The 26,855-nt window shown below is 48.7% G+C and overlaps 1 protein-coding gene across 1 annotated transcript in view; it reads left to right on the top strand.

Annotated features, from left to right (window-relative positions):
• The window catches only part of LOC126526150 (fatty acid synthase-like), a 178,127-nt gene that overhangs the window by 85,794 nt on the left and 65,478 nt on the right, over positions 1–26,855 (top strand). The window contains exons 8-12 of the mRNA XM_050174098.2: positions 13,314–13,503; positions 15,608–15,837; positions 19,678–19,881; positions 20,715–20,972; positions 22,490–22,706. Of these exons, the coding sequence (XP_050030055.2) occupies positions 13,314–13,503; positions 15,608–15,837; positions 19,678–19,881; positions 20,715–20,972; positions 22,490–22,706 (1,099 nt within the window). The remainder of the gene's footprint in view (positions 1–13,313; positions 13,504–15,607; positions 15,838–19,677; positions 19,882–20,714; positions 20,973–22,489; positions 22,707–26,855) is intronic.

Raw genomic sequence — 26,855 nt, 5'->3', positions numbered from 1 at the left:
TCAATTATGGGGTTTTGATATACCAAAACAACTTTCTGATTATGAGGCACGCCGTAGCGGAGGACTCCGCAAATTTCGAGCATTTGGGTTTCTTTAACATGCACCTAAATCTAATCACATGGGCGTTTTCGAATTTCGCCCCCATCGAAATGCGGTGCCGTGGCCGCGATACGGTCCCGCGATCTCGCGCTCAGTAGCCCAACACCATAGCGACTGAGCAACCACGGCTGGTAAGGTGATTACTATTCGCATGGTACGCCGCATTGGCGTAGTGTTGCGCAACCGCGGACGATGTGGACTCTTCGGATCGCATAGGCGTCCGTATCAGGCGACTACCGTGACGAAAACATTTTGGTGTTTTCGTGTTTCGCCTTTCGTGTAGAAGCTACTGACGCCCCCGAGGCGTCAGTAGCTTCTACAGATCTGCACGGAACTTCTGATACAGAATAGTACAGCGCGATATCTCTTTTTGTTTTCTGTCGTGGCACACTCTAAAACAACGTACGTCTTACGTGTGGAGTACGACTGCGCTTTTCCTTCCGGCAACCTTCAACTGGATCATTTGTACAGACGTACTTGAGCAAAATGTTTTGCAAAATATTAAATATCGCCTCCAGCCATTCAGAACATCGCGTGCAAGCAAGGCAGCAATCGCAGACGTGAATGAAGGAGAATAGAGAGAGTAGGCGCAAGAGTGAGGAGTACCGTGCAAATAACAATGACTGTCGCTAGCTTGGAAACTTTTTATGTTGGGACCGTAGATCACCTTTTCTACGCGCGCCGTCAGGACATTTCGGGTGTTGACGAACACAAATAATGGTCCTCCTTAGTTATCATTTCCTAACTGTCCCATACTGCCTGGAACTATTGTGCCGCCTTCGATTTTGCTCGGATAGGTTGGGGAGCTTCACCGACAAGTCCGAGAGTTGTCAGAAGCGCGTTCGTTGTTTCACGTACCTGAAGTTCTGGACTGCCCACGGATGGTCGGAGTGGCCAGCATATTTTTGCTCGCACAAGCGCAAGCAGCTAGCCGACAACAGCTGTCTGAGGAAGATGCGCGCGGTGTCTACCGTCAAATTATGAAAGATGGCCCGTGCGTCTATGCACATTATGCGTTTCAGATGGTAAATATTGTACGCGCAGGTATCACGTATCTTACATCGCTGGCTAGTGTACCTTTATTTGAGCTTTTCATGAGCTGTGAAAATGCTTCAGATTGAAGGCCTTGATTTGCTCATGGCTGGAAAAATACGATGTCCTGTGTTATCAAAAAATCGAAAACCACGACCTTTTGTGCGACTAAAATTCAATGGCACTAAAATTTACGGTGCCATTGTTTATGGTCAAACCCACGACCAATGATGGGAATCGAACCTGTGACCTTGGGTGTTAGGGCGTATTAAGGCACAGTTAATTAGGATATGGCTAGTTAAGACACTCGAATCGACGAACTTTGGTAATAGAAAACAAGTAATAGCACTTCACAACGCATCCTAATCAAATTATCAAATAATTTAATGAGAGTCTCGAGAGCGAGCAGGCATTCACCTTTATCCCCTTAGCGTGTGCTGAAATGACTGTCAACTTTTCTTCGCGTTTTCTGAACAGATAAATGCAGCGATCAGGCGCACAATCTTCCATTTCTTGGCGTATTTCGCTATATGTGTCAGCCTGGTTGCTATATATTGGCACGCACTAGTTACGCTAGAAGTCGAGGAAGAAGAAGTGTGCGTGGTAGCTGCGGCAAAAACGAACCGCAAACGGCCATTCTCTTAGAACTGACTTACTGGCTTTTCCTCTCGTGACAAACTGGTGGAGCTGCTGGGTACGCATCCATCGTATGCCTACGGGTCCTGAACCAGCAGCTACCGACGCCAGTACCTCGGGGACGGCAGAAATCTATCGAAGCAGCCGTCGCCTCCAAGATCTTCCACCGCAATACAGTCCCCTGGCAAGCTCCGTGAGGAAGATGTCAACAACTACCGCAAGGCAAACCGAGGGGATCCCAAATGCTGCCGTACCATGCATTCTCAACGCGCCTCGCACGCCTAACCCGTTCCATGGCGACGCCTTTGAGGTCGTTGAAGACTGGTTGGACCGTTTCGACCGGGTCGCCGCCTTTAATGACTGGGACGATCGCCGTAAGTTGAAGAACGTCTACTTTTCCCTTTTAGACGCGGCGAGAGTATGGTACGAGAACCACGAAGCCTCATTTACCAGCTGGCAGGAGTTTTACCGACTGCTTTGCGAAGCCTTCTGCACTCCCGAAAGGAAAGAAAGAGCCGAACAGGCACTGTCATCGAGGTTCCAAATGCCAAACGAAACCGTCGCCATGTTCGTCGAAGACATGACGCGATTGTTCCGTCGGGCCGATCCACTAATGCCAGAAGACCAGAAGGTGCGTCTGTTAATGCGAGGCGTAAAGGAACAGCTTTTCGCGGGCCCCGTGCGCAATCCTCCTACAACAGTCTCTCAGTTCGTTCGTGAGGCAACAGTCATGGAACGTATGCTTCGGCAGCGGCTCCCGCAGTATGAACGCCAGACCACCATGACTGCTGCGTGCTCTCTCGTACCTGCAAATGATGACAGGGAGTCCCTTACCGAGCTAATACAACAAATTGTTCGGGAAGAACTGCAGAAGTCCTATGCATGGGCTGCGGCACCTCCCAGTGCCGCGGTTCTTACGGATGTCATTCGGGAAGAAATCCGCAAAGTGATTCATCCCTCGCCACCAACACGACCCGAATCTCCCACGTTCTCGTACGCGGATGCTCTTCGGGCTTGCGCGCCGTCGACGGGCCGTTTTTCGCAGCCGCCTGCTGGGATTTCTCGACGCTCCCCAAGTCCGATCCACCGCACGAATCCGCAAGCACCCTTTCATCCTGGTCCGCGCAAATCTACAGTATGGCGCGCCCCCGACAACAGTCCGTTGTGCCACCACTGCGGGGAGGCTGGTCACATGTATCGCGACTGCCAGTACCGACGGATTGATCTGCGGGGATACCATCCGGACGCCCGTTGCCCGCGCTATGGCGAACGCCCGCACGAAATCGAGCAATACTTAGAAAGTAACCGGCTTCCTCCTGCCCAACAGCGAAGACAGTCACGGTCACCTTCACCCCGTCGGTACGCGTCAACAAACCGTGCTCGACCCGCCTTTGATTCCGCTGGAGTCAACGGTGGAAACCCGCGCCGGGGAAACTGAAAACGGCGACCTTCTGGGGTGAGGCCGCAGTCATGCGAACCGTCAAATATCCTCCGCCGACGCCATCCCCTCGCGACGTACCGCTGACGCCTTCATTCGAAACTGCAAAAAGAACTTCTGCTGCTATTACTGCTTCCATCGACGGTTATCCGGTAACTGCACTTGTAGATACGGGAGCTGACTACTCGGTTATGAGTGCCTCACTGGCCACTCGGCTACGCAAGGTGCTGACAGCGTGGGACGGCCCACATCTGATTACGGCCGGAGGACACCTCGTGTCACCCATTGGACGATGCACCGCCAGACTTGCAATTTCTACTTCGACTTTCGTAGCGTCTTTCCTTGTGCTGCTCAAGTGTTCTCGGCTAGTTATACTGGGCATAGATTTTCTCCAGGAACATGGGGCGATCATTAACCTTCGTGGCTTGTTCGTGACTTTTTCTAACTATGTTTCTTCGGATTCGAGTGTGGAGGATGAACATCACCGCGCGGCTTTACGCGTGGTCGATGACTGCGTGACGTTACCGCCTCGAAGTAGCATCTTCGCCCTCGTTGAATGCCCGCAAGACCAACTAGGAATAGGCATCGCCGAAGGTAACCTCACCATATTGCTGGATCGCGAAGTCGGCGTCGCACGAGGTCTCGTAGAGCTCCAACATAGGCAAACCACGATTCTAGTTACCAACTTCAGTGGCGAATACAAGCACTTTGCGAGGCATACCGCCATAGACTACTTTGAAACGGTGGCCGAGTCCAACGCCTGTGCTTCGGTAACGACAATCTCGATTCCGGAACCCAGCGATGTGGACTTGACCAGTCACTTCAACGTCAACCCACAGCTAGACCAAAACGAGAAGGAGAGGCTCCTCACTCTGCTATCGTCATTTAGCGACTGTTTCGCCACCACGTCGAAGGTCAAGCAGACTCCTTTAATCAAACACAGAATCATCACTGAACCGACCGTCCAACCTGTTCGCCAACACGCTTATCGCGTGTCGCGAAAGAACAGGATGCTATTCGTCATCAAGTTAAACAAATGCTAGACGATGATGTCATTCAACTATCGACAACTCCTTGGGCCTCACCTGTTGAATTTAGTTAAGAAGAAAGACGGTTCACTACGATTCTGTGTCGATTATCGCAAACTGAACAAGGTCACGAAAAAAGACGTTTACCCACTTCCTCGAATTGACAACTCCTTGGATCGCCTGCGACATGCCCGTTACTTTTCTTCAATGGATCTGCGTAGTGGGTACTGGCAAATTGAAGTTGACGAACGGGACCAGGAAAAAACGGCGTTTATAACACCCGACGGTCTCTATCAATTTAAGGTCCTCCCTTTTGGATTGTGTTCCGCTCCGGCCACATTTCAACGCATGATGGACACAGTTTTATCTGACCTCAAGTGGAACTCGTGTTTAGTCTACTTAGACGACGTAGTTGTTTTTTCCACCACGTTTGAACAACACATCCAGCGGCTTGAGGCGGTTCTTCAAGCTATCCGCACCGCCGGCCTCTCCCTGAATCCCGAAAAATGACGCTTTGGCTACGAGGAGCTCAAATTTCTAGGTAATATTATTACGATATGATCGGTAAATACCCGAGAGACGAGCCTCCGTGAGAACGACGACGAAGTGGGTCGGTGCCCTTGGCGCGAGTGAATGTCGGCCTGGCGCTCTAGCTCCATTCTAGTGTAAATAGTCTGTAAATAGCCTCTTTTGTCTGTGCCTTTCTACACGTAACATTCTGGTGGAGGTCAGCGATCCCCGTCCTAGCCACGGAACTCCGGAGTGGTCGGTACGTCGAGCTTGTCACCATGCCTCCCGGTGACGAGCCCGCCTCTGCAACGGCTTCGGCTGGTCCGACTGCTCCCGTCGTCACGGTTGCCTAACATCGCGACCCTGGTGTGTTCTCTGGCCTGGAGGGACAGGACGTTGACGAATGGCTCAAGCTATATCAACATGCCAGCGCTAATAACAGGTGGGACCCAACCATTATGCTCGCCAATGTCATCTTTTATCTTGGCGGCACGCCACGCGTGTGGTACCAGACGCATGACGAAGAGATCAGCAGTTCGGACTCTTTCAAAGAAAAGCTACGGGAACTGTTCGGTGACCCCATTGGCCGCAAGGTTGCCGCGAGAAAGGCTCTTGCGTCTCGCGTTCAGACATCTACAGAGCCGTACGTTTCCTACATCTTCGACGTCTTGGCTCTATGCCGCAAAGCTGACGATGCTATCTCTGAATCAGATAAAGTGTCACATGTCCTAAAAGGCATCGCCGACGACGCTTTCAATTTGCTTGTTTTCGGCAATGTCTCAACAATCGACGACATCATTAAAGAATGCCGTCGCCTTGAACAAGCCAAGAGCCGCCGTATCACACACCACATCACGCGGCTACCCAACACCGCTGCTACTTCGACATGTGAGGGTCGATCGCGTCAGGCCACCACCTGTGACGACGTCACCCGTATTGTTCGCCGCGAGCTTGAGGCCGCCTGTTCGCCAGCTTTCTCCACGACGTCTCCCGATCCGCCAGCAACCACGATTGCCATGATTCAGGCCGTAGTCCGACAAGAATTTGAGAACATGGGTCTGAACTCCGTGTGTTCAACATCTCAACCCAGCGTTTCCCAGTTCTCCACCGGCCCTTCTCGTTCCCGACAGTCCCACATCTCGCCGCAACCCGTCCGATTGGCGTACCCCTGATGACAGACCAATCTGCTTTCACTGCTGTCGCATCGGCCACGTCGCTCGTCACTGCCGCAACCGATGGCCTCCGCCTCCTCGGACATACGCCGCCACTTACTCCCGCACCTTTGGACCTTCTGTTCCCTATGCCACCCGCCGTGAACCCACTGCCGCTGATGCTCCTCTTCCGAACCTTCGCTACAGCCGCTCGCCCGCACCTCGACGCCGTCAGTCCCGTTCGCCCCAACCCCGCCGCTTCTCTTCGCCCCCTATCACCTCCCGGGCCCAGCCGGAAAACTAGGCACTGCAGCTTCTGGAGGTGAAGCTGCGTTGTCGACACTGCCCTCAAATCCTTTGCTCACGTTAAACACGAACCAAAACCTTCTTGACGTTGACGTTGATGGATATCCTGTCACGGCACTCATCGACACAGGGGCACATCTTTCTATTATGAGTGCTGCCTTCCGACGACGACTGAACAAGCTCCTCACCCCAGCGTCGGCACGCGTCGTCCGCGTTGCGGATGGTGGTACTGTGCCTATCATCGGCATGTGTACGGCACGTGTTAGCATCGCCGGCCGCCACACTCCTGTCCTCTTCACCGTGATTGCTCATTGCCCCCACGACCTCATTCTCGGCCTCGATTTTCTCTCCGCGCATTCTGCTCTTATTGACTGCTCTGCCAGTACCCTTCGCCTTGAGTTACCGATTCTCGCAGAACCTTCTGACGCACCCCAGTGCCGCCTACGCCCCACTGGCTTTATTTGCCTGCCGCCAAAATCAATAGCCTATATTGAACTCTTGACTTCCCCACCAGTCCCTGATGGCGAGTACCTCGTCACTCCTCTGCGCGACATTCCACTACAGTATGACGTTACCGTGCCTCACAGTATACTTACTGTTACTGCGAACCGCACTTTCATGCCTATCTTTAACTTTGGATTGGCGAAGCAAATTCTACCACAAGGTATTTGCCTTGCCAACGTTGATTGTCTCGGCGACCATCACGTGGCAAATTTATCAACCGATCCTTCTTGCGAGCTTAGCAGGCCTCTCGTTCCAGCCTCGGCCGCCGATCCCAAGATACAGAAAATGGTTGCGACGGACCTGTCTTCTGCGCAGGCTGAAGACCTTTATCGAGTATTATCGGCCTACAGAGATATTTTCGACTTCGACGATCGCCCTTTAGGCCAGACGCTCGCGGTCAAGCATCGGATTCTTACTGGCGATGCTACTCCTATTCACCGACGACCGTACCGAGTTTCTGCGTCGGAACGCCAAGTTATTCAAAACAAAGTGAACAAAATCCTAGACAAAAACATCATTGAACCTTCTTCGAGTCCCTGGGCGTCACCTGTAGTGTTGGTTAAGAAGAATGATGGCACGTGGCGCTTCTCTGTAGACTACCGTCATCTGAACAACATTACTAAGAAAGACGTCTACCCGCTCCCACGTATAGACGACGCCCTTGACTGCCTCCACGGTTCCAGCTATTTCTCTTCTATTGATCTTCGTTCTGGATACTGGCAGATTGCTGTTGACGATATGGACAGAGCAAAAACCGCGTTCATCACACCTGATGGCCTATACCAATTTAAAGTTATGCCGTTTGGATTATGCAACGCCCCTGCAACCTTTGAGCGTATGATGGACTCCTTGCTCCGAGGTTTCAAATGGTCCACATGTCTCTGCTACCTCGACGACGTCATCGTCTTCTCACCCACGTTCGACACTCACCTTGAGCGTCTCACAGCTATACTTGATGTATTTCGAAAGGCGAAGCTGCAACTTAACTCGTCCAAATGTCGTTTCGGCCGCAGCCAAATTACTGTTCTGGGCCACCTCGTTGACGCTTCCGGAGTACAGCCTGGTCCTGACAAAACTCGCGCTGTCCGAGACTATCCGGTTCCGAAGACAGCCGCCGACGTTCGAAGTTTTGTAGGGCTATGCTCGTACTTTCGTCGTTTTATTCAAGATTTTGCGGCAATTGCTAGACCCCTCACTAATCTTTTGAAGAAAGGCGTACAGTTCTAGTGGGGTACTGCAGAAGCCGCCCCCTTCTCTCGTCTCGTTACTCTTCTCTCCTCACCACCCATCCTCGCCCACTTCGACCCTGACGCCCCTACAGAATTGTGTACAGATGCCAGCGGTCATGGCGTAGGTGCCGTCTTAGCCCAGCGTCAGCGTGGCCAGGATCGCGTTATTGCTTATGCGAGCCGCCTCCTCACACCACCAGAGCGCAACTATTCCATTACGGAACGAGAATGCCTTGCTGTAGTCTGGGCGGTAGCGAAGTTCCGTCCTTACCTTTACGGTCGCCCTTTTTCCGTAGTCACTGACCATCATGCTCTCTGCTGGCTCTCATCGCTAAGAGATCCTACAGGCCGGCTTGCTCGATGGGCTTTGAGGCTACAAGAATTTTCATATTCCGTGGTGTACAAGTCTGGCCGCCTGCACCAAGACGCTGACAGCTTGTCGCGTTACCCTGTTGACGACCCTGACTCCTCCAATATTACCAGTGCTGCTTGCATATTCTCTGTGTCGCAGCTGCTTCATTTCGCCGACGAGCAACGTCGTGACGCCTACATCAGAGCACTCATCGACCGTTTTGAACACACTCCGGCCGACGCCACACTACGCCTCTTCGTCCTCCGCGATGGTACTCTGTACCGTCGTAACCTTCATCCGGACGGCTCTGAGTTCCTACTTGTCGTGCCTAAACACCTCCGCTCAACCGTTTTAGAAGAGCTTCACGACGCACCAACGGCAGGACACCTCGGCGTATCCCGAACCTATGACCGTGTACGTCGCCGTTTTTTCTGGCCGGGCCTTGCCCGTTCCGTGCGACGTTACGTCGCAGCCTGTGAACTTTGCCAACGACGCAAGAAGCCTTCCCAGCTCCCCGCTGGTTACCTGCAGCCGCTCGACATCCCTGCCGAGCCCTTCCATCGTGTCGGCTTAGACCTTCTCGGCCCATTTCCGGAATCTACATCAGGAAACAAGTGGGTTGCAGTCGTGGCGGACTACGCGACCCGCTATGCCGTAACCCGCGCTCTTCCGACCAGTTGCGCAACTGATGTTGTGGACTTCCTCCTGCATGATATCATTTTGATTCATGGTGCTCCGCGTCAATTGCTAACAGACCGTGGCCGTACGTTCTTAGCCAAAGTCATTGACGAAATCATGCGTGCCGGCGCAATACAGCATAAGTTTACCACCTCCTACCACCCTCAAACGAACGGCCTCACTGAGCGTTTGAACCGCACCCTTACAGACATGCTATCCAAATATGTTTCAGACGACCACCGCGACTGGGACCAGGCTCTACCTTACATCACCTTTGCGTACAACTCTTCCCGTCTCGACACTGCTGGCTTTTCTCCTTTTTACCTCTTGTATGGCCGTGAACCGACGCTACCACTGGACACTGTGCTTCCGTCCACCACAGTATCAACTAGCGCTTATGCCCGTGATGCCATCGCCCATGCTGACCATGCTCGCCAACTTGCGCGCGCTCGTCTACAATTCTCTCAAGACAAACAAAAGCAGCGCTACGACCTCCGTCACCGTGATGTCACTTTTGTCCCCGGCACCCTCGTGTTGCTTTGGTCACCATCGCGTAAAGTTGGCCTTTGTGAAAAACTGCTTTCTTGCTACACGGGCCCATATCGCGTGCTTCGCCAAGTGACAGATGTCACCTACGAAATCGTTCTCGCCACGCCCACTACGTCCTCTCCTGTGACAACCAGTGACATTGTCCACGTCGCCCGACTCAAGCCCTACAACTCTCCACGTGCCTTGGATATTTAACTGCACCGTGACGGCGCTTTTGCCGCCGGGGGGTAGTACTACGATATGATCGGTAAATACCCGAGAGACGAGCCGCCGTGAGAACGACGACGAAGTGGGTCGGTGCCCTTGGCGCGAGTGAATGTCGGCCTGGCGCTCTGGCTCCATTCTAGTATTAATAGTCTGTAAATAGCCTCTTTTGTCTGTGTCTTTCTACACGTAACAATATTGTCAGCAGCACCGGTGTACGCCCTGACCCTGACAAAGCCATGGCAGTTGCTCTGTTTCCGATACCGAAGACAAAACACGATGTCCGCCGATTTTTAGGGCTTTGCGCGTATTACCGCCGTTTTGTACCCAATTTTTGTGAAATTGCCGAACCTTTGCAACGACTCATCAAGAACGACGTCACATTTGTTTGGAGCCCGGCACAATCCGACGCCTTCCACAAACTTCAGCGACGTCTACAGACCCCACCGATCCTTGGTCACTTTGACACCGAGGCTGACACAGAAGTGCATACTGATGCTAGTAACGTTGGTCTCGGAGCGACACTCGTACAGTTTCAAGCTGGTGTTGAGCGCGTTATTGCGTATGCCAGCCGAACCTTGCCTGCTGCTGAAAAAAACTACTCAGCAACTGAAAACGAATATCTGGCAGTCATATGGGCTATCCAGAAGTTCCGCCCATACCTGTACGGGCGCCCCTTCCGTGTCGTCAGCGACCCCCACTCTCTCTGCTGGCTGGCGAATCTCAAAGATCCTTCAGGCCGTCTCGCAAGATGGAGCCTTCGGTTGCAGGAATTTGATGTGACCGTCGTCTATAAGTCTGGCCAGAAACACACTGACGCCGACTTTCTCTCCCGCGCCCCCGTGGAACCCGCACCACTAGATACTGACGACGATTCTGGTTTTCTTTGTACTCTTCCGTCTTTAAACCTTGCTCAACAGCAACGCCAATATTCCGAGCTCCAGCCCTTGATTGAATACCTTGAAGGAAGCCGCCCACAACCCCCACGGCAGTTCGCGCGTCACTTGTCCTCTTTCTACCTACGTGGCGACGTCCTATACAAGCGGAACTTTCACCCTACGGCAAACGTTTTCCTGCTCGTTGTTCCCGCTACTCTCCGCGACGACGTTCTACGTGCATGCCACGACGAACCAACGTCCGGGCATCTTGGTTTCACGCGTACTCTCGCGAGGATCAAGCAGAAGTACTATTGGCGAAAACTCACAAAAACCGTGAAGCAGTACGTCAGAAGTTGTCGAGATTGCCAGCGTCGCAAAGTTCCACCACTGAAACCAGCCGGTCTGCTTCAGCCTGTCCGACCTCCTTGTTCACCTTTTGAACAAGTCGGGATGGATTTACTCGGCCCATTTCCCAAGTCTTCGGCTGATAACCGCTCGATCGTTGTCGCCACCGATTACCTCACTCGATACTGCGAAACACAAGCCGTTCAGCGAGCTACTGCTTCAGATGTTGCTAACTTCTTTATCAAAAATATCGTCCTTCGACATGGTGCTCCCGCTGTCGTCATCACAGACCGTGGTACGGCCTTCACTGCCCAGTTGGTCCGAGATATTCTGCAGCTGAGCGGAACAACGCACCGTACGGCAACTGCGGATCACCCGCAGACTAACGGTTTAACTGAGCGTCTCAGCAAAACTATTGCGGATATGCTTTCCATGTATGTTGACACGGATCGTAAAAATTGGGACGAACTTCTCCCGTATGTGACATTCGCGTACAACACTGCCCTGCAAGAAACCACCGGGTTTCCTCCTTTTCGTCTGGTCTACGGACGCGACGTCACCACTATGCTCGACGTGATGCTCCTACCAACTTCGTCTCAACCTACCGCACCAGATACAGACGCCTTTGTTCAGCGTGCCGAAGCAGCGTGGCACCTTGCACGGCAATGAATTCTATCCCGACAAAGTCAAGGTGCTCGTCGATACAACATAAGCCATCGAGACGTCACATACAACCCGGGAGATCTTGTATGGGTTTGGACCCCTATACGTCAAAGAGGCCGGTCAAAAATTATTGCGCCGATACTTTGGACCCTACATAGTTTTGCGTCGTCTAAGTCCTGTCAACTACGAAGTTATTCCAGCCGACACTTCGCACCACTCCCGTAGATCACGTTCCTCTGACATTGTTCACGTTACCAGGATGAAGCCCTACCATTCGCGCTGACTCTCATCCACAAACTTTGTGATGCGGCCCCTGTCGTCATCACGTCCGTTTCTTTCTCATTTCCTTTATTTTTTTCCTTGTGGCATTTAACATCTCCCCAACTTTATTTATTTATTCATTTTATTTCTTTATTTTTTTATTTTTTTGGAGGGAGGGGTAATGGCACGCATTAGTTACGCTAGAAGTCGAGGAAGAAGGAGTGTGCGTGGTAGCTGCGGCAAAAACGAACCGCAAACGGCCGTTCGCTTAGAACTGACTGACTGGCTTTTCCTCTCGTGACAATATGTAGTAAACAGGTGGATTTTCCTTTTCAGGAGAGTGAAGATGGTGTGAGAGGAAGGATATGATATCGCATGTGGCTATTTCACGCTGGTAACGTAGTTGATACACAATCGGAGCTTCGCCGTTTATCCCGGGATAAACGGCGAAGCTCCGAAACACTCGAACTTGGCAGCTGAAGGCCTTCAGCTGCCAAGTTCGAGTATTTGTGTTTTGGTCTGTAGGATTAGTAGGCCGTGTACACGGGCTTTGTCGTAGATACTCGTCAGCCGTGTCGTAGAGGGCTAATGAGCTTTGAGGATATCGGCAGGCGTGTTCTGCGTGAACAATGACGTGTCAAGATGACAATTTTGCTTACCTGCGTGTGGGAATTCAGCTTCAATTTTGTCGACATAGAGCTAGCCTAATTACAGTGGTTAAACGGCACGAAGACCAGCAGCGCGACGTAAAGTGTACTTTGCGAACACGTTGCAGGCGCTGAGGCTGCGACACAACTGTATGGTTGCGTCGGTGACATGGCCTCCGTTGCTGTGTCATTTCGCAGGCCACGCTAATGAATTTTCTAGGGAGTGGGATTTTAGGTACGAGCCGACGACGGCAGCTTTCGAACAAAGCTTCGGATAGTCCCCGACAGCTGGATCACGTGACTGTGGCGTGCCCTTCTGTCAGATGTAGTCAGGCTGGAAGCCGCATACGTGTTGCGTACAGTCCAGGACAGGGTGATCGAAGAGGCACAGCGTACTACTCATTTAGCTAGCTGCTGATGAGGCATTCGTCTGATCGCTTCAGTGCGGTCAAGCAGAACTGAAGAAGTCGCGCAGAGAAGGCACAATGCTGTTCTGTGAAATTAACAGCTTTTTGAACGTTAGCTGGGCCTTCTCCTATGGCCACTTCAGGCCGTCTGTACCCGCAGTAATGTACAGTATACTTTCTGCCGTATACAAAGAGTGCTCTAAGTGACCAGTCAAGTAAGCTATTGAACTCTACTCTTCGTGCGCCATCGAGAGCTACTTGCTGCTATTATCCAATGAGGCCAAACACGTCTTGAGACATTCGGATGATAGTGTGGATATATATTGAAAGTTAAATGTTGCAATTATTCGTAATTTTGCGATGCACACATGTTTTCGTCGACTCTCTCATTCCCAGGTTGCGCTAGTGGACGTGCTTCATGCTTTGGGCCTCAAGGCGGACGGCATAGTGGGACACTCTGTGGGCGAGGTTGGTTGCGCGTACGCAGACGGGGGCTTAACCTCCGAGCAGGCAGTGCTTTCTTCCTATTGGCGAGGTCGCTGCACGGAACTGAGCAATCCTCCCAAAGGATCCATGGCTGCAGTAGGCAAGTATCCACTGGAGCTTTTTGCCAATATGATTTTCAGCACTTTTATGGTTTAACGCCGTCAACGAGAACCGTGGTATAGGATCAGTCCCACAGTGGAGAGTGAGTAATCATTTATCAACTGAGTTATTTTAGCTTGCATGAGAGTTTTATGTTTATCAGCTTTGAAATACAGCCAATGGCGGCGGATGTTAAACTGGTGGCATCGTGCACGGTCGACTTAATATTTTGGGGTAACGCAGAAATTTCGTCTAATCCCGTAGCGCAATGTCAGGAGTAAACAGTGCTCCCTAACTTTAGCGTAACCTGGCCTCAAAATGAACCTTATCCTCGTGTGTACTATAGAGCGCAGAGGAAGCTGTATTTAATAAAATATTGAGTAGCAGTAGTGAACAAAGCTCAGGTGCGCACGTTAGGCACCGCTTGATCAGATAAAAAGTTTGCCGACTCAGTCATGACCAGAATTGGCGTGAGACGGTATGCGTAGTGGTCCGGTCGTCTGCATTGTAATATTTTAAATATGTCAAGACTTCAACAGGACCTTTAGTTTGCTTGAGAGTAAAGCTCGAAAACTCTAATGACTGGGAGAAGTTCGAGCTGAGTTATTAGGTCTACAACACTGGTACTACTTTCGCTACGAAAAGTGACACGTGTGAACTTTCGACAAAGTTCTCTATTTCGTCACGCGTCCGTTAGCCTTGGTAATTCACCCTACCAACACGGAAAATATCGTCCATTTCTGCTCCAAAGGGCGGGAATTCAGTTTACTGTTCGGCTTAAACGAGTAGTTCAGCACGGCAGTGTTTGTATAGAACTTTTCATCGATATGAGCCCTTTGGCCTTTCACGCAGGCAAAAGCCACCACGTTGTCTTTGAGATAGGATCGCCTGAGCGAGGTGCCAGTTCCCGTATTCTTTCTAGCTCGCGCTTTGAAATGCTGTATTGCACAGCAATCTCTGGTGCTTGTGTCACAACCCCTGGTACTTTCCTTGTAGCAGCTAATGCTATTTACAAGCTGTGCAACACTCTACCGCCTTCATGACCGGCTCAGGTCCAATGCGTTTTTGCGTTTCATCAGCGGATTGAAAGTGCTGTCGTCGTTTTAAGGTACACCGCGTTGGTGCGAACAATTATATACGCACGCCATATGTACGAACAATTATGTGCCAAGTAATGTTTAACGAGGTAACAAACCGTGTCTCGCTTGCTCACGTTCACTCTGTACCTACGTACAACCAAACAATTTGTTTGTCGCAAGCTCCCGCCGAATTGTCGCAGTAGAAATCATGCCGTCAGCGTCACACTGTGGTTGTCACGACCATCTTGCTAGTGTAGCGTAAACACGCTCAGGTACCACACATATCTGTTCGTCTTAAAGAAAGGCATTTGCGTAATACGAAAGGTGCTGCGTAGCCAGCTATCAGCAAAACGTTTGGCATAAAATCAATTCGTGCAATCGGGAACCTGCGCTGAAGCTTAGCGTGCCAACAGCAGCGCCGTAACACACAGCCTAGTGAGCGGTGGACGCAGTTTTCAGTAGCACATACCGTAATTTTGTGTAATCAAATTCACTGATCGTCCCGAGACTAACTTTTCACCGTTCCTCACGTGGCAGGGAACCGACGTGCTAGGACGTAGCAGCGCATGCGCTCAACACAACGTGCATGCTCATGCACGGAACTTGACTGACCGCATCGGGCCAAACAAACATCGATGTAGGCGTGCGTATGTTATTTAAATGTGCTGTACAATCTTCGTAGCCTCCTTACCGGACGGTGTCAGCATATTTAGGTTACGCTCTAAAACTGTCGTAGTGCCTCATGGCCAGCGCTGGTTGCGCATTCGTAGGCATTGGTTTAATGTTGTTACGTCCTAGCGGTAGTGAGGTTGCGTATGCATTCAGCTTCCATAAACTTTTTCGCTCGCTTTGCCAAAGCACCAATGTCACCACGCCTTTATTTGCTAGACAAAGTGATCACTTGGTATCAAACTGCGACAAAAATCTTATAAAGGTACATGATCTTTTAACAAAAAGTTGAGTAACTTTTAGTTCTCGTGTGAGACGAAATTAGGCTACTTCTTCCGGACGGAAACTGTTCTTCAGGTCTTACATGGGAAGAAGTGAAGGGGCGATGTCCCCCTGACGTGTACCCTGCATGCCACAACTCCGAGGATTCTGTGACAGTATCTGGTTCCGCCGAAGCTGTGGCAGAGATGGTAGCGCAACTTCAAGCTGAGAACATCTTCGCCCGCAATGTCAACAGCTTGGGTGTGGCCTTCCACAGTAAACACGTGGCACACATCGGGCCTATACTTCGAGAAGCACTGGACAAGGTGAAATTTTTTTAATGTTCGATGTTTTAGACTTTCTGCGTACACTAAAGTGTTGCACAACGCGAACATACATTATATTCATGAAAAAGTTTAACATACGTGTTATTTTCATTGGCCTAGAGTGAGCTAGGTCGCGATATCGACGCGGTCAAGGACAAACGCGTGAGACGAAACAGAACGGCTGCTACACGAACGCGTACAAGATAGCGGCCCTGCTTTTAAGCTCCCATTCCTGAGTTCAGCGTCGGCGTCGTCTCTCGGCGCAACCACGCGGATCGGCACGCCGAAGGATGAAAGAGTGAACGCGGAGCGCAACGGGGGATGAAAGATGGCGATAACAAAGAGAGTGTGAGGAGGAAAACAGAGGTGGAGGTTAACGCGAAAGCGTGAGAATAAAAGCGTAGTGCCACGCAAAACTGGCTCCCTGGCGACGACCCTTACGGTATGGCGCCAAAATAACGCGCCGTCATCTATTCACCGATGGTATGCGGCGAGCACGTCCACCGATATATGGAAACAAAGCGCTGTCTGAGCAGTGGTCTGTCTCTGGTGACTGCAGTGAATCGCACCCATGCGTCATCCGCGGGCTGCCTGTCGCAATCTCCCGATTAGCGATGCACTTACACTCCACTTCGCTGCATTTGTAATTTGCCGCACGAGACAAATCGTCCACACCAGCAAATATATCCCGAAATAAAAACACGTATAGAGCTAGGCTCAAATTTCGCTTTAGAGAGCATTGTAATCGTCGGTAAGTTTTTTGAAGAGAACTTTAAAGGGCACGGTACATACTGCACCCATTATTGTGCTTTGGCCATCCAGTTGTCGCTAAAAGGCGCGCTTAACTTGACATATTCGAGGTGCAACTACGACAAAATGTTTGTCTTCTTTTGTACAGCAGGATTCGAACCAGTAGCTTGTCTTGAACATCCACGAAAAAAAGGATAACCCGAAATATTTGTACCTTAATACACAGTGCAGCTTGAAACGGTTACGTCTATCACGGAGCCAGCACCCCTTTAGTAAGTGGGCTCCTCTATAACAAAGCTCAAACATTATCGGCGCCAGCTAATTATTATCAAACATTCGTAAGGCGTGACCACATATAACAAAACATGAATGGGAAAAGAATAATTAAACATTCAGATGAATTAGCTCTTCCTTAACGAAAGCGCGTTTTTGAAGAAGAAATTTGTCTTCAGCCAATGCTACGACATCAATCCTGCTTCTGCCTTGCTCGAATTTCGATGCAGAGTGCTGTAACACATTAAAGCGTTATTCAGTTATACTACAAAGCAAGGAATATATCTGATGCCCATCGTATTGGTATCTGAAACTTTGGAACCTTAATTTGCAGTTCCAGCATAATAACGTTTCTTGGTTTTACGAGACTAGGAGCCGTAAGCCTTGGTCTTCCTACTACTCAGCCCATACCAAAACTGCAAAAACGTCAGAGGTATGAATGTGGCTTCATAATGCTCTGAAGTGGTTGTGCCTCTATAAAGTGCAACTTAGCTTTGAACAAATGGTTTGAGGTTGGTTGCAGCGGACTACGAACAGAGGCTCGTCGCAGCTGTCGTTGAGGTGGTGTACAGGGAAACCAAGAAGGAGCTCACGTAATGACAAAGGTTCCCAGCCGGAGCAAAACGTTGCTGTAGTCCTTACATTCACGGTTTCGCGCACAATTTCAAGAATATTAGCAAGAAAGCTGGGGTAGAAATAGTAATGTCAATGCCTCCAAAGCTGTCCAGTTTATATAGATTAACGCCTCCGGTGCCAAAGAAAAAGAAGCAGTGTGGCGTTAGACATCATAATAAGTATGTAGCTGGTACGCCGGCTGTGGTGTATAAATTCCCGCTATCTTGTGGTCGAGTCTACTTCAAGCAGACTGAGAGGTGCGTTATTGAGCCTCTAAAAGATCATTACAACAAGGTGAGAAAGTGTTTAAATGGTTACTTAGCAGTTCACTCTCATGAGTGTGGCTGTAGGCCCTTTTTCGATAATATATGCATATTGTGTGGTAACACACAGCACTCCGTCGTATGATAGCAGAGGCGTACGAAATGCAGCGTGGTGATTTATTCTGCGTGAGCACGCAGCAGTTTCGTTCACAGCGAAAGAAACGAGATATCTAGCAGGAATGCATGGTAATGTAGAATAAGTGGAGCGCCTGGCATGCCACGTGATGAGTTTTTTTTTCTCTTTTTTTCGTCTTCATGGTGCATATGTACGCGATTTCTGGATACAATTTCACTGTAATTCAGCTCTTCTGTGTTTTTTTTGTGTTTTTTAGTGCACCTGCATTTCGCTGCCTACCACCGTGGATTTTTACCACTAGCCCGATCCTATACCTTGTCTTACTACTTCCTGGGACACCAAATTGAGCATGTCTTGATGACATTTCAACGATGCATAGAGCCCACCGAAACAAAGACAGCGTTTGTTCGTATTTTGTTTCAAGTTGCAGCGTCAATGGCCATGCAAAACAGCGAGTTGCGCCAGCCTTAAAGGCGATGTGCTCCACAGCAACACGCGGCCAAGTACCGATGACGGTGGAGGAAGCGCGCACTCCACTAGCCGATGTCCTATTCACTAGTGGCGAGAAGCACTTGCGCGCCGAACTAGTCGAGCAATGGGGTGACCTGAAAGAACGATATGGCCACACGACGGCCTGTTTCGTCGCTCGTCGCCATCGTTTCATGGCATCGCGCATTTCACTCAAATGTGGGCAGCTCTGCAGGGGCGTGCTGGGGCAGCTGGACTGTGGGTACAGCGATAAATATTCGTTGTAGTGAATACAAGCAAACTATAATAGAAGTGACACCTCCGTTACATGCTTCGTCAATCTTCGTTCTTTGTCCTTATCGCCTTTTCTCAAACTGAGCGTTCAGCCACTATATCACTGTATCTGTCATTTCACCTAAATCATAGTAAGTCACGGTAGTTTGGCGCAATTCAAGAGCGTCATAATTATTTTCATCAACAACTTCTTTTAATTATCTTGTATAACATACAGCATAGAGTAATAATATACAGCGGAATACAATGTGTTAGGCGTATTGCCTGACCAGGTGCACATTGCCGACACCGTACTTTCTTTGTGCAATCAAATACGAGGGCAGAAAAACACGAACAATCTATTTTTGCTCTCCATTCGTCCGTCTGTCTTTTCCTGTCCCTTTTTTTTGCTACATAGATGAAGCAAAAATATTTGAACTCCTACCAAATACGGCCCTTTATCTCCGCTTTGAACCAAGCAGTACAAATGACAGTGTCCTGATTGCTAGTCAAAATATTCAATATACCTAATTTTCCCTTTACGAAAGTAATGTAAATTCAAATTTACAATTCAGTAATGAAGGTGTCATGGCTACTAAGCTCAAATTCAATGGTGAGTGCTACCTTTGATATACCCGTCTCGAAAATATCTGAAAATGTACGTTGACCCTCAAGATGGTATCATTCCGAACTGCTCAACGCGCGTTTCTGAGGAACCTTTAATTGAACGGTGTACACTTAGTACTACATTTAGGGCTGAATACCTGTGAAATTTATGCCTCCAAAATTGTCTTAGCACGTCTGCTAAGCCAACAAAACTGACTACTACTTATCATCAACTGTGCAGTCGCAACTTGTCTCCTAAAGCAAATATATAAAACTTGTTTAGTATATTTTTTATGTTTGACTTGGACATGATATTTTCTCAGGCACGTACTTTCCGGTTCTTCAAAGAAATTCACCAGAATAAAAGGACGCTGTCATGACGAAAAATTATCTTCTGTGAATATATCTCGCTCAATGCTAACTGATTGTTCGTCGCCTAATTTGGCAAACGACTAGGTCATACCGCAGAGTAAACCCCGCAGCAAGCACTGGATAAGCTCATCGGTGCCTGAGAACTGTTGGCACGAACCTGGCTCGCAGCTGTGCTCTGCTGAGTACCACACCAACAACTTTCTAAACCCGGTACTCTTCAGGGACGCCCTCAAGCATGTGCCCGAGGACGCCATCTTGCTGGAGATCGGACCACACTGCCTCCTGCAGGTGAGATGAAAACTAAAATGACTGCATCTTCCCTCGCCACGTTAACCTTATTCTACTGTTCTTGCTGAGAGCAGCACCACTGTGAATTTGATCGGTAGCTTCTTAACTGGGCATTTGAGTGGCACAACGCATACTTTGTTCATTCCCCCCAGTGACTGTCCATTGCAGTTCCTCTTTGTTTGCTCTGGATAGGCCCAATAATTCCATGAACTCTTCGGTGCAGCTTGCTATGTCACTGAAGTGTTGCAAAGTGGTGTTTAGGCTGAACATGGCAATTGCATTCGTAAACCAAACAAAAAGTGAAATCATGTAAAATTGTTCATGTAGAAACATTCAATAGTACCCTGAAATGTCGGTATGCTGCCGATGGTTCACGCATTGAACACTTGCAATGACATTATAGTTTGCGAAGAAAGCTGGCAATTTTGAAACATTACTATAATTAGTTGATGGTGTCCAGTCGGGCGTAATTCAGTATATTGATTACTATCATGCGTCGCTTTTTTTTTTATACCGGTCCTATTCTGGACGCGACTGTTCAAAGACTATAAACTATAGTGTGTAACGGGCTGATCAGTGTAGAGAACAGTGTAGAGAATAGTGTTCGATGAGCCGTGCTATGTAGCGACGTTTTATATTAGCACCGCTCACTTCACAAATGATTTGCTACTCTATATTTAGGCAGGTTATAATCCACCACAGGGATTACCGATTGACTACTCATAATTTACAACCGCATTAGCCAGACAAATTGGTTTGCGGGCTTTCGGAGAATAAGCAATACTCCACAATTTCCGTAATAGTCGTGCCTAGTTCTCTTTACCTTTGAACAGGCGATCCTGAGAAGAGCTGTTGGGCCCAAAGCAAGGTGCCTGGGGCTCATGAAGCGTCATGCGGACAACTTGGAGTATTTTCTGAGCTCACTTGGCCAACTACACACATCTGGCGTCAAGATGGATTTGTCTGTACTCTACCCTCCGGTTCCGTGGCCCGTACCCCGCGGCACACCCAACATTGCACACTTGGTCAGCTGGGATCACTCACACAGCTGGAACGTCGCCCATTGGAAAGACTTCACTTCCGCGACACCGGTGAGGCGCCATCATCTGCATCGAAATATACCGTGGTACTGGCATCATGTTTTTTACAAGCCAGCATTCGCTGATCGTTCGTTAAGTTTTCCAGGCGCTGCTCGCGGTATTGCGTGGGCTTCCTGCGTGCGAGATATTCTGGTCCATGAAGAAGTAATTTGATGTATTTACGTGCCTACGAATGAAGTTCTTTGCAATTCACTGTTTCCATGTCGCTCCAAGTGGCGAAATATTCAGAAATCACAGATTTTCGTAAGTGAATAGAAGGATAACACAATTGCAGAAGCGGTGGTGTTTGCCTCTTATTCGATTGTCCCTCTTCTCCGGACACTTGGTCCTCGAGATGAATGCATAGAAACTTGTCCAGGTGTCAATTTAATTGCAGCAATACAGGTATCCATAATCGAAAATACACCGACGGTCGCCACCACTATTACGCGGGAGCACATCCTAATCAGGAAAGATTAACTAGAAAAGCCGTCTGTCTAGCTCACGCTTCCTATGAAGTACGCTGTGACACGGCGTCTGATATCGGCAGGATTTGGGTAGTACAGAACTTTTCGCATGATTTTTCTTTTATGTCACTATAAGGTTCTCGCGCCGGATTGCACATGGGCCAGCATTGCTGTTGAAAATGCATCAACCTAAACAAGATATACCAGAAAGGACACAGCATGATCAGCTTCAACTTTGACTTTCCGTTTTGAAATTCAGTCTTCTTATCCTGACCTTCTTAGCGTCTTTGTCTCAGCACTCCATATTGAACTTCAACGTTAGTTAATTTATTTTATTATCATTATTGAGATTACGGTCAATAAGCAAATTTGAGTTCTTACTGCACCTCAGGGAATGCATCGTCTGGCACAAAAGCAAACAGCGAAGCAGTACATCAGACGACGAGTTGCCTTGTGAGAAAAACATAAGGTAATAATCAAACTGTGTATACGCGAGACTGCAATAACATCAACCAACCTCGTCGTAGAATAGTTACTCCATCACAGAAATCGGTGGGGTAACATTTCTTATCAGAAAAGTTCGCATATTACGCTATAGTAGTCGTTTCGAAACTTCTGCTCTGAAAAAAAAACGATACTAATGCAGTATCGACACAACTGCGGAAACAGGTGGGATATTGTTGAGCATTTCGAAAATTGTGGTCTCGATTTTCGATAAGAGGTTCTTTTCCTGGGTTATGGTCGAGAGTGGCTCTTAAATTTCCTTCTCACCGTGTTATTTTTGTTGCAATTTAAACAGTGCAGTACAGTTGAAGGTGTTTGTATATATTGCAAGTTCGGAACGTTTCCGTGAAGCTTACTGAAGTGCCGGCTCAATATGTATCGTTTATTCAAAACTACGCTTTATCTGCATAGATAGTATACACAAGAAAAGATGGCAGTAGGGGTGGCATTAGACACCTGCGTATTTATATTCGTGGAATATACATTACACTAAGGCACTTCACTTCTTAGATATTAGGTACTATATTGCCAGGCTCAAGGAATGTGTTACGCGCACAGGCGTTTGAGGAGATTATCGACATTGACCTCGAAGCTGACAGCGCCGAGAAGTACCTGCTCGGTCACCGGCTGGATGGACGTGCCATCCTTCCTGGCACAGGCTACATCGTCCTCGTTTGGGAGTTACTTGCCAAGCGCTGCGGGAAACCTGTGAAAGAAACTCCCGTCATCTTTGAGGACGTGAGAATTCAACGCGCAACAATTTTACCACCAGCGGGTAAGTTATAGCGCATCTTATAATAAGCTATTTTGAACTAACCTCTACAATAATCAACCGCATTATGTATATCAGTGCTTCATAAAGATCGATAAACACGAATACCTCTTTGCAATCATTGGATATTGTAGATGGTACTGGTCGTAGACTCTGAACAGTGTTAGAGTTGCTAATATTGCGTATAAAACCTATTTTAGCTGCTGCAATTGAGTGTAAAGTTATGCTTCCTTGTTTATCTTTATAGATACTTCAACGCCGGATGAAGTTCGCCGCATATAAGTATTCTCTAGGTTATGAAGCTTTGCTCCAAGAATCAGCCTTAAAGCCACAAATACGATAGTACGGAACGAAATATGTACGACAATCTCGTTTCCTACAAATTTGCTACAGCCCGTGAAAACTCCTATACGGGTACCTAACATCTGTGTCATGTCCAATATTGCCACCTGACATCAATATGAAATCGGATGCTACATTAGTATTTTGTTTTCAGATCATTGACTAAATTGTAGGGCTACAACTAATGCATTAGGCAGTGCAACCCAGAAATTGTTCTCTCTTCGTACGGCACATTTTTGTGGTGCACCCTTTTCTTTTTAAGCAGCAATGAAAGCAATGTTCATAGCTCCACAACAAGCTGGAAGGAAGTCCAAACGAACAAGTGGTCAAGCAAACGATGGACCCCGGTTAAGATCACGATCTGGATCCCGTACATGCAACCCACAAAAGCGAGTCACGTATGCAGGCGCTGCAGGAGGAAACACACGAGCAAAACAACCCACGGAAACCGAACGAGATCTGCGAGCACAACTCCAAAATCAGCAAGCCCTCATTGGCAAACTCATACAAAGGTCCAAAGAACAAAACACCGCCAATCAAACCTCGTAACCTCAAGGAATGCCAAACATCCCACCGCCCCTTACGCAAGAAAGAATAAAGGAAATCATAACAATGGAGGTGCGCAAGCAGATAAAGGAGGCCATGACCACTTTTGTAGAGGAGATAACACAACTGCTCTAGCAACACATAACGCTCAGTTGGCCCTATTCATGCTACCCTCCAATACCTCAGCAACTTCATGTCCTATGCCAAGCAGAATCACGTAACGAAGCCACAATAGAGAAACTACTCAACAACACCGACACGGCTTGCAAGAAAGCACGTAAAGACCTCCACAATTCAGCCAGACGGAATTCCATGGCCCGGGGCGAAGAGAACGATATCGGAGATGGCGAGTAATACCAAGAAGAGATTACCACGAATCCCAATGAAGCTGTGGCAATGGAACTGTCGCTCTATCCGAACCAAAAGAACAAACCTCCAAAAACTGACTACACTGGAACAACCAGATATCATCACTATCCAAGAAACTTATCACAGCAATCTGCGCATACATGAATATGATACACACACCGGGTTTCAGAGAACAGCCATCCTGACGAAGAAAAATGTCACCACGCAAGATCACACAATTCAGGGAACAACCGTGGAACACACCCTAGTGGAAGTGTTACCTGAGAAGAAGACACACCAAAGACTATACGTACTATGCTTATATAGCCCACCCAGGGATCCGTTATCTGACTTGGTAAACTTCATCATGCAAGCCAGAAGACTATCTAAAGGCCATAAATTCGTAATAATGGGGTATTTTAATGCCCCCCACACAGCATGGGGTTACCAGCACACGACCAAGAAAGGAGCGCGAGTGCACGATTCGGCGCAACAAAATCACCTCACCCTCTGGAATGATCCTAAACTACCGACTCGAATAGGCAACAGTGTGTCCAGGGATACAAATCCCGACCTCGCCTTTACAGTAAAAATATTCAAGGCGGAATGGACCCCACTGGAAGGAAATCTCGGCAGCTACCACCACATCCTTCAGCTTGAAATCGTGCACCATAAGAAGCCGAGCAGAACCGGAACGGCAAGGCTGACGGATTGGAAGGCTTTCCGAGAACATGAAATAAAAATAAGTTTGAAAATATTGGAGAGTGGCTCACCGAAGTGGTCAAGACGACGGAGAAGCACACTAAAGTCATCCAACTCACGATGGACACGCCAGCCGTAGACTCTCACCTCCTACATCTTTGGGATTCGAAAAGAGGACTACTGGTGCAGTGGAAAAATATGAAACAAAACCGTACACTGCAGAGACGGATCGCTCACATAACGAAGCAAACAGAAGAATACGGAGATGAACTCAGCAGGCAGAACTGGCATAAGCTCTGTGACCAACTTCAAGGCACACTCAGCACGAAGACGACCTGGCATATACTGCGAGCCCTTCTAGCTACCACCAGAACCAAGACCCAGCAAAGACATGACCTCAAGAAAATCATTACCTCACATCCAGGAACTGAGGAACAAATTCTGGAAGAAATCAAGCGTAAACTTGTCGGAGACAATGCCCCCAAGGTTCCCGATCCCCAACCATACAAAGGCGCACCAAATCTCACCCTCGAGAGCCCTTTCACGCTTTCTGAACTCCATGCTGCCCTTGCGAAATTGACCCGTAACACATCACCAGGAAATGACAAGGTGACCGACAAGATCCTACGAAACCTCCTAGACAAGGCCCTAAATGGACTCCTCGACTACAGAAATAACTGCTGGGAAAAGGGTGTGCTCCCGGCGGAATGGAAGCACGCCGAAGTCATTATGATCCCAAAACACAACAAGCCACTACAAATCAGCAACCTACGGCCCATCTCCCTTAGTTCCTGCGCTGGAAAGCTTCTCGAACACATGGTTCGCGATCACCTCACCACATACCTTGAAGACTCAGGACTCATGCCCGACACAATGTTTGGCTTCCGACAGCTCCTCTCAGCACAAGATATACTACTACAGCTCAAGGAAGACCTCTTGGACCACCTAGAACGCCACAAAAGTTCTCTGTTTTAACAATAGATGTAAAAGGAGCCTTCGATAATGTGAAGCACGAAGCAATTCTCCAAATTCTCCAAGACACAAACTGCGGAATCGGGACCAACCAATATGTACACGACTTTCTCAAAGATCGCACGGCTACAGTGGCTATTGGCAACATCCGAAGCGACAAGTTCGAAATGCCCAACAAAGGAACTGCACAAGGCTCAGTCATTTCACCTTTGCTGTTCAATCTCGCCATGATTAGGCTCCCACAACAACTCGATGGCATCGAAGATTTAAGACATGCAATATACGCCGACGATATAACGTTATGGACAAACGCGTCAACAACCGGTCAACAGCAAACTACCCTCCAAAAGGCAATCGATCAGATATAACAGTACTTCTCAAAATGCGGTCTCCAGTGCGCCCCCGAAAAATCAGAGCTACTTATACTCAAGGCAAGGACCTGGGGAAGACCACCAGTCTACGTCGCTCCAGATCCCAACGTCAGATCAATGGAATCAATATCCCTCAAGTTGGCTTCCTCCGTGTCCTTGACCTCGCAATACATTAAGACGGTTCTGGCACAGCTACACTTCCGAAGCTTCAGAAGACCCTAACAAACGTAACCCATCTCATTCGGCGCATAACCAACCAAAAAAGAGGACTTCAAGAGAAAGAAACCGTCCAATTAATTTAAGCACTTCTCATAAGCCGGATCACATATGACACCTTGTATCTACTCCTCAAGAAAGCTGAAATGAAAAAAACTCAACATCATCATCAGAAAAGCAATCCAGAGCACACTAGGACTCTCCAGTACGACCTCAACCACGACACTCCTCAAACTTGGCCTCCATAACACCTGGGAAGAAACGAGCGAAGCCCACAGAGCAAGCCAGCTGGAACGCCTTAAGCTGACTCAAACAGGCAGAGCAGTACTTCGCAAACTCGCATACAGCAAAAACTTCATAGCAGACTCAGACGCGCAAGGCCCATTGCCGCCACTTCTTCGTGACTCTATCTCAATTGCTCCAATACCTCGCAACATGCATGCAACATACCACAAAGACAGAAGACAACCAAGAGTTGGAGTACTTAGCAAGAAATGCTCAAAGAACCCCAACACGAGATATACAGATGCGGCAAAATACCCAGGTAGAAGAGCATACGCATTTACCCTGACGAGCAGCCAAGCGATGGAGCTAATCGCTGCCACCATACCGGCCAGAAACCCAGAAACGGCGGAGGAAGTGGTCATCGTCCTCG

Source organism: Dermacentor andersoni, chromosome 8, assembly GCF_023375885.2.
Source record: "Dermacentor andersoni chromosome 8, qqDerAnde1_hic_scaffold, whole genome shotgun sequence".
Classification (NCBI taxonomy): domain Eukaryota; kingdom Metazoa; phylum Arthropoda; class Arachnida; order Ixodida; family Ixodidae; genus Dermacentor; species Dermacentor andersoni.
The sequence above is the reverse complement of the archived record's forward strand: the minus strand, read 5'-3'. Positions and strand labels throughout refer to the sequence as shown.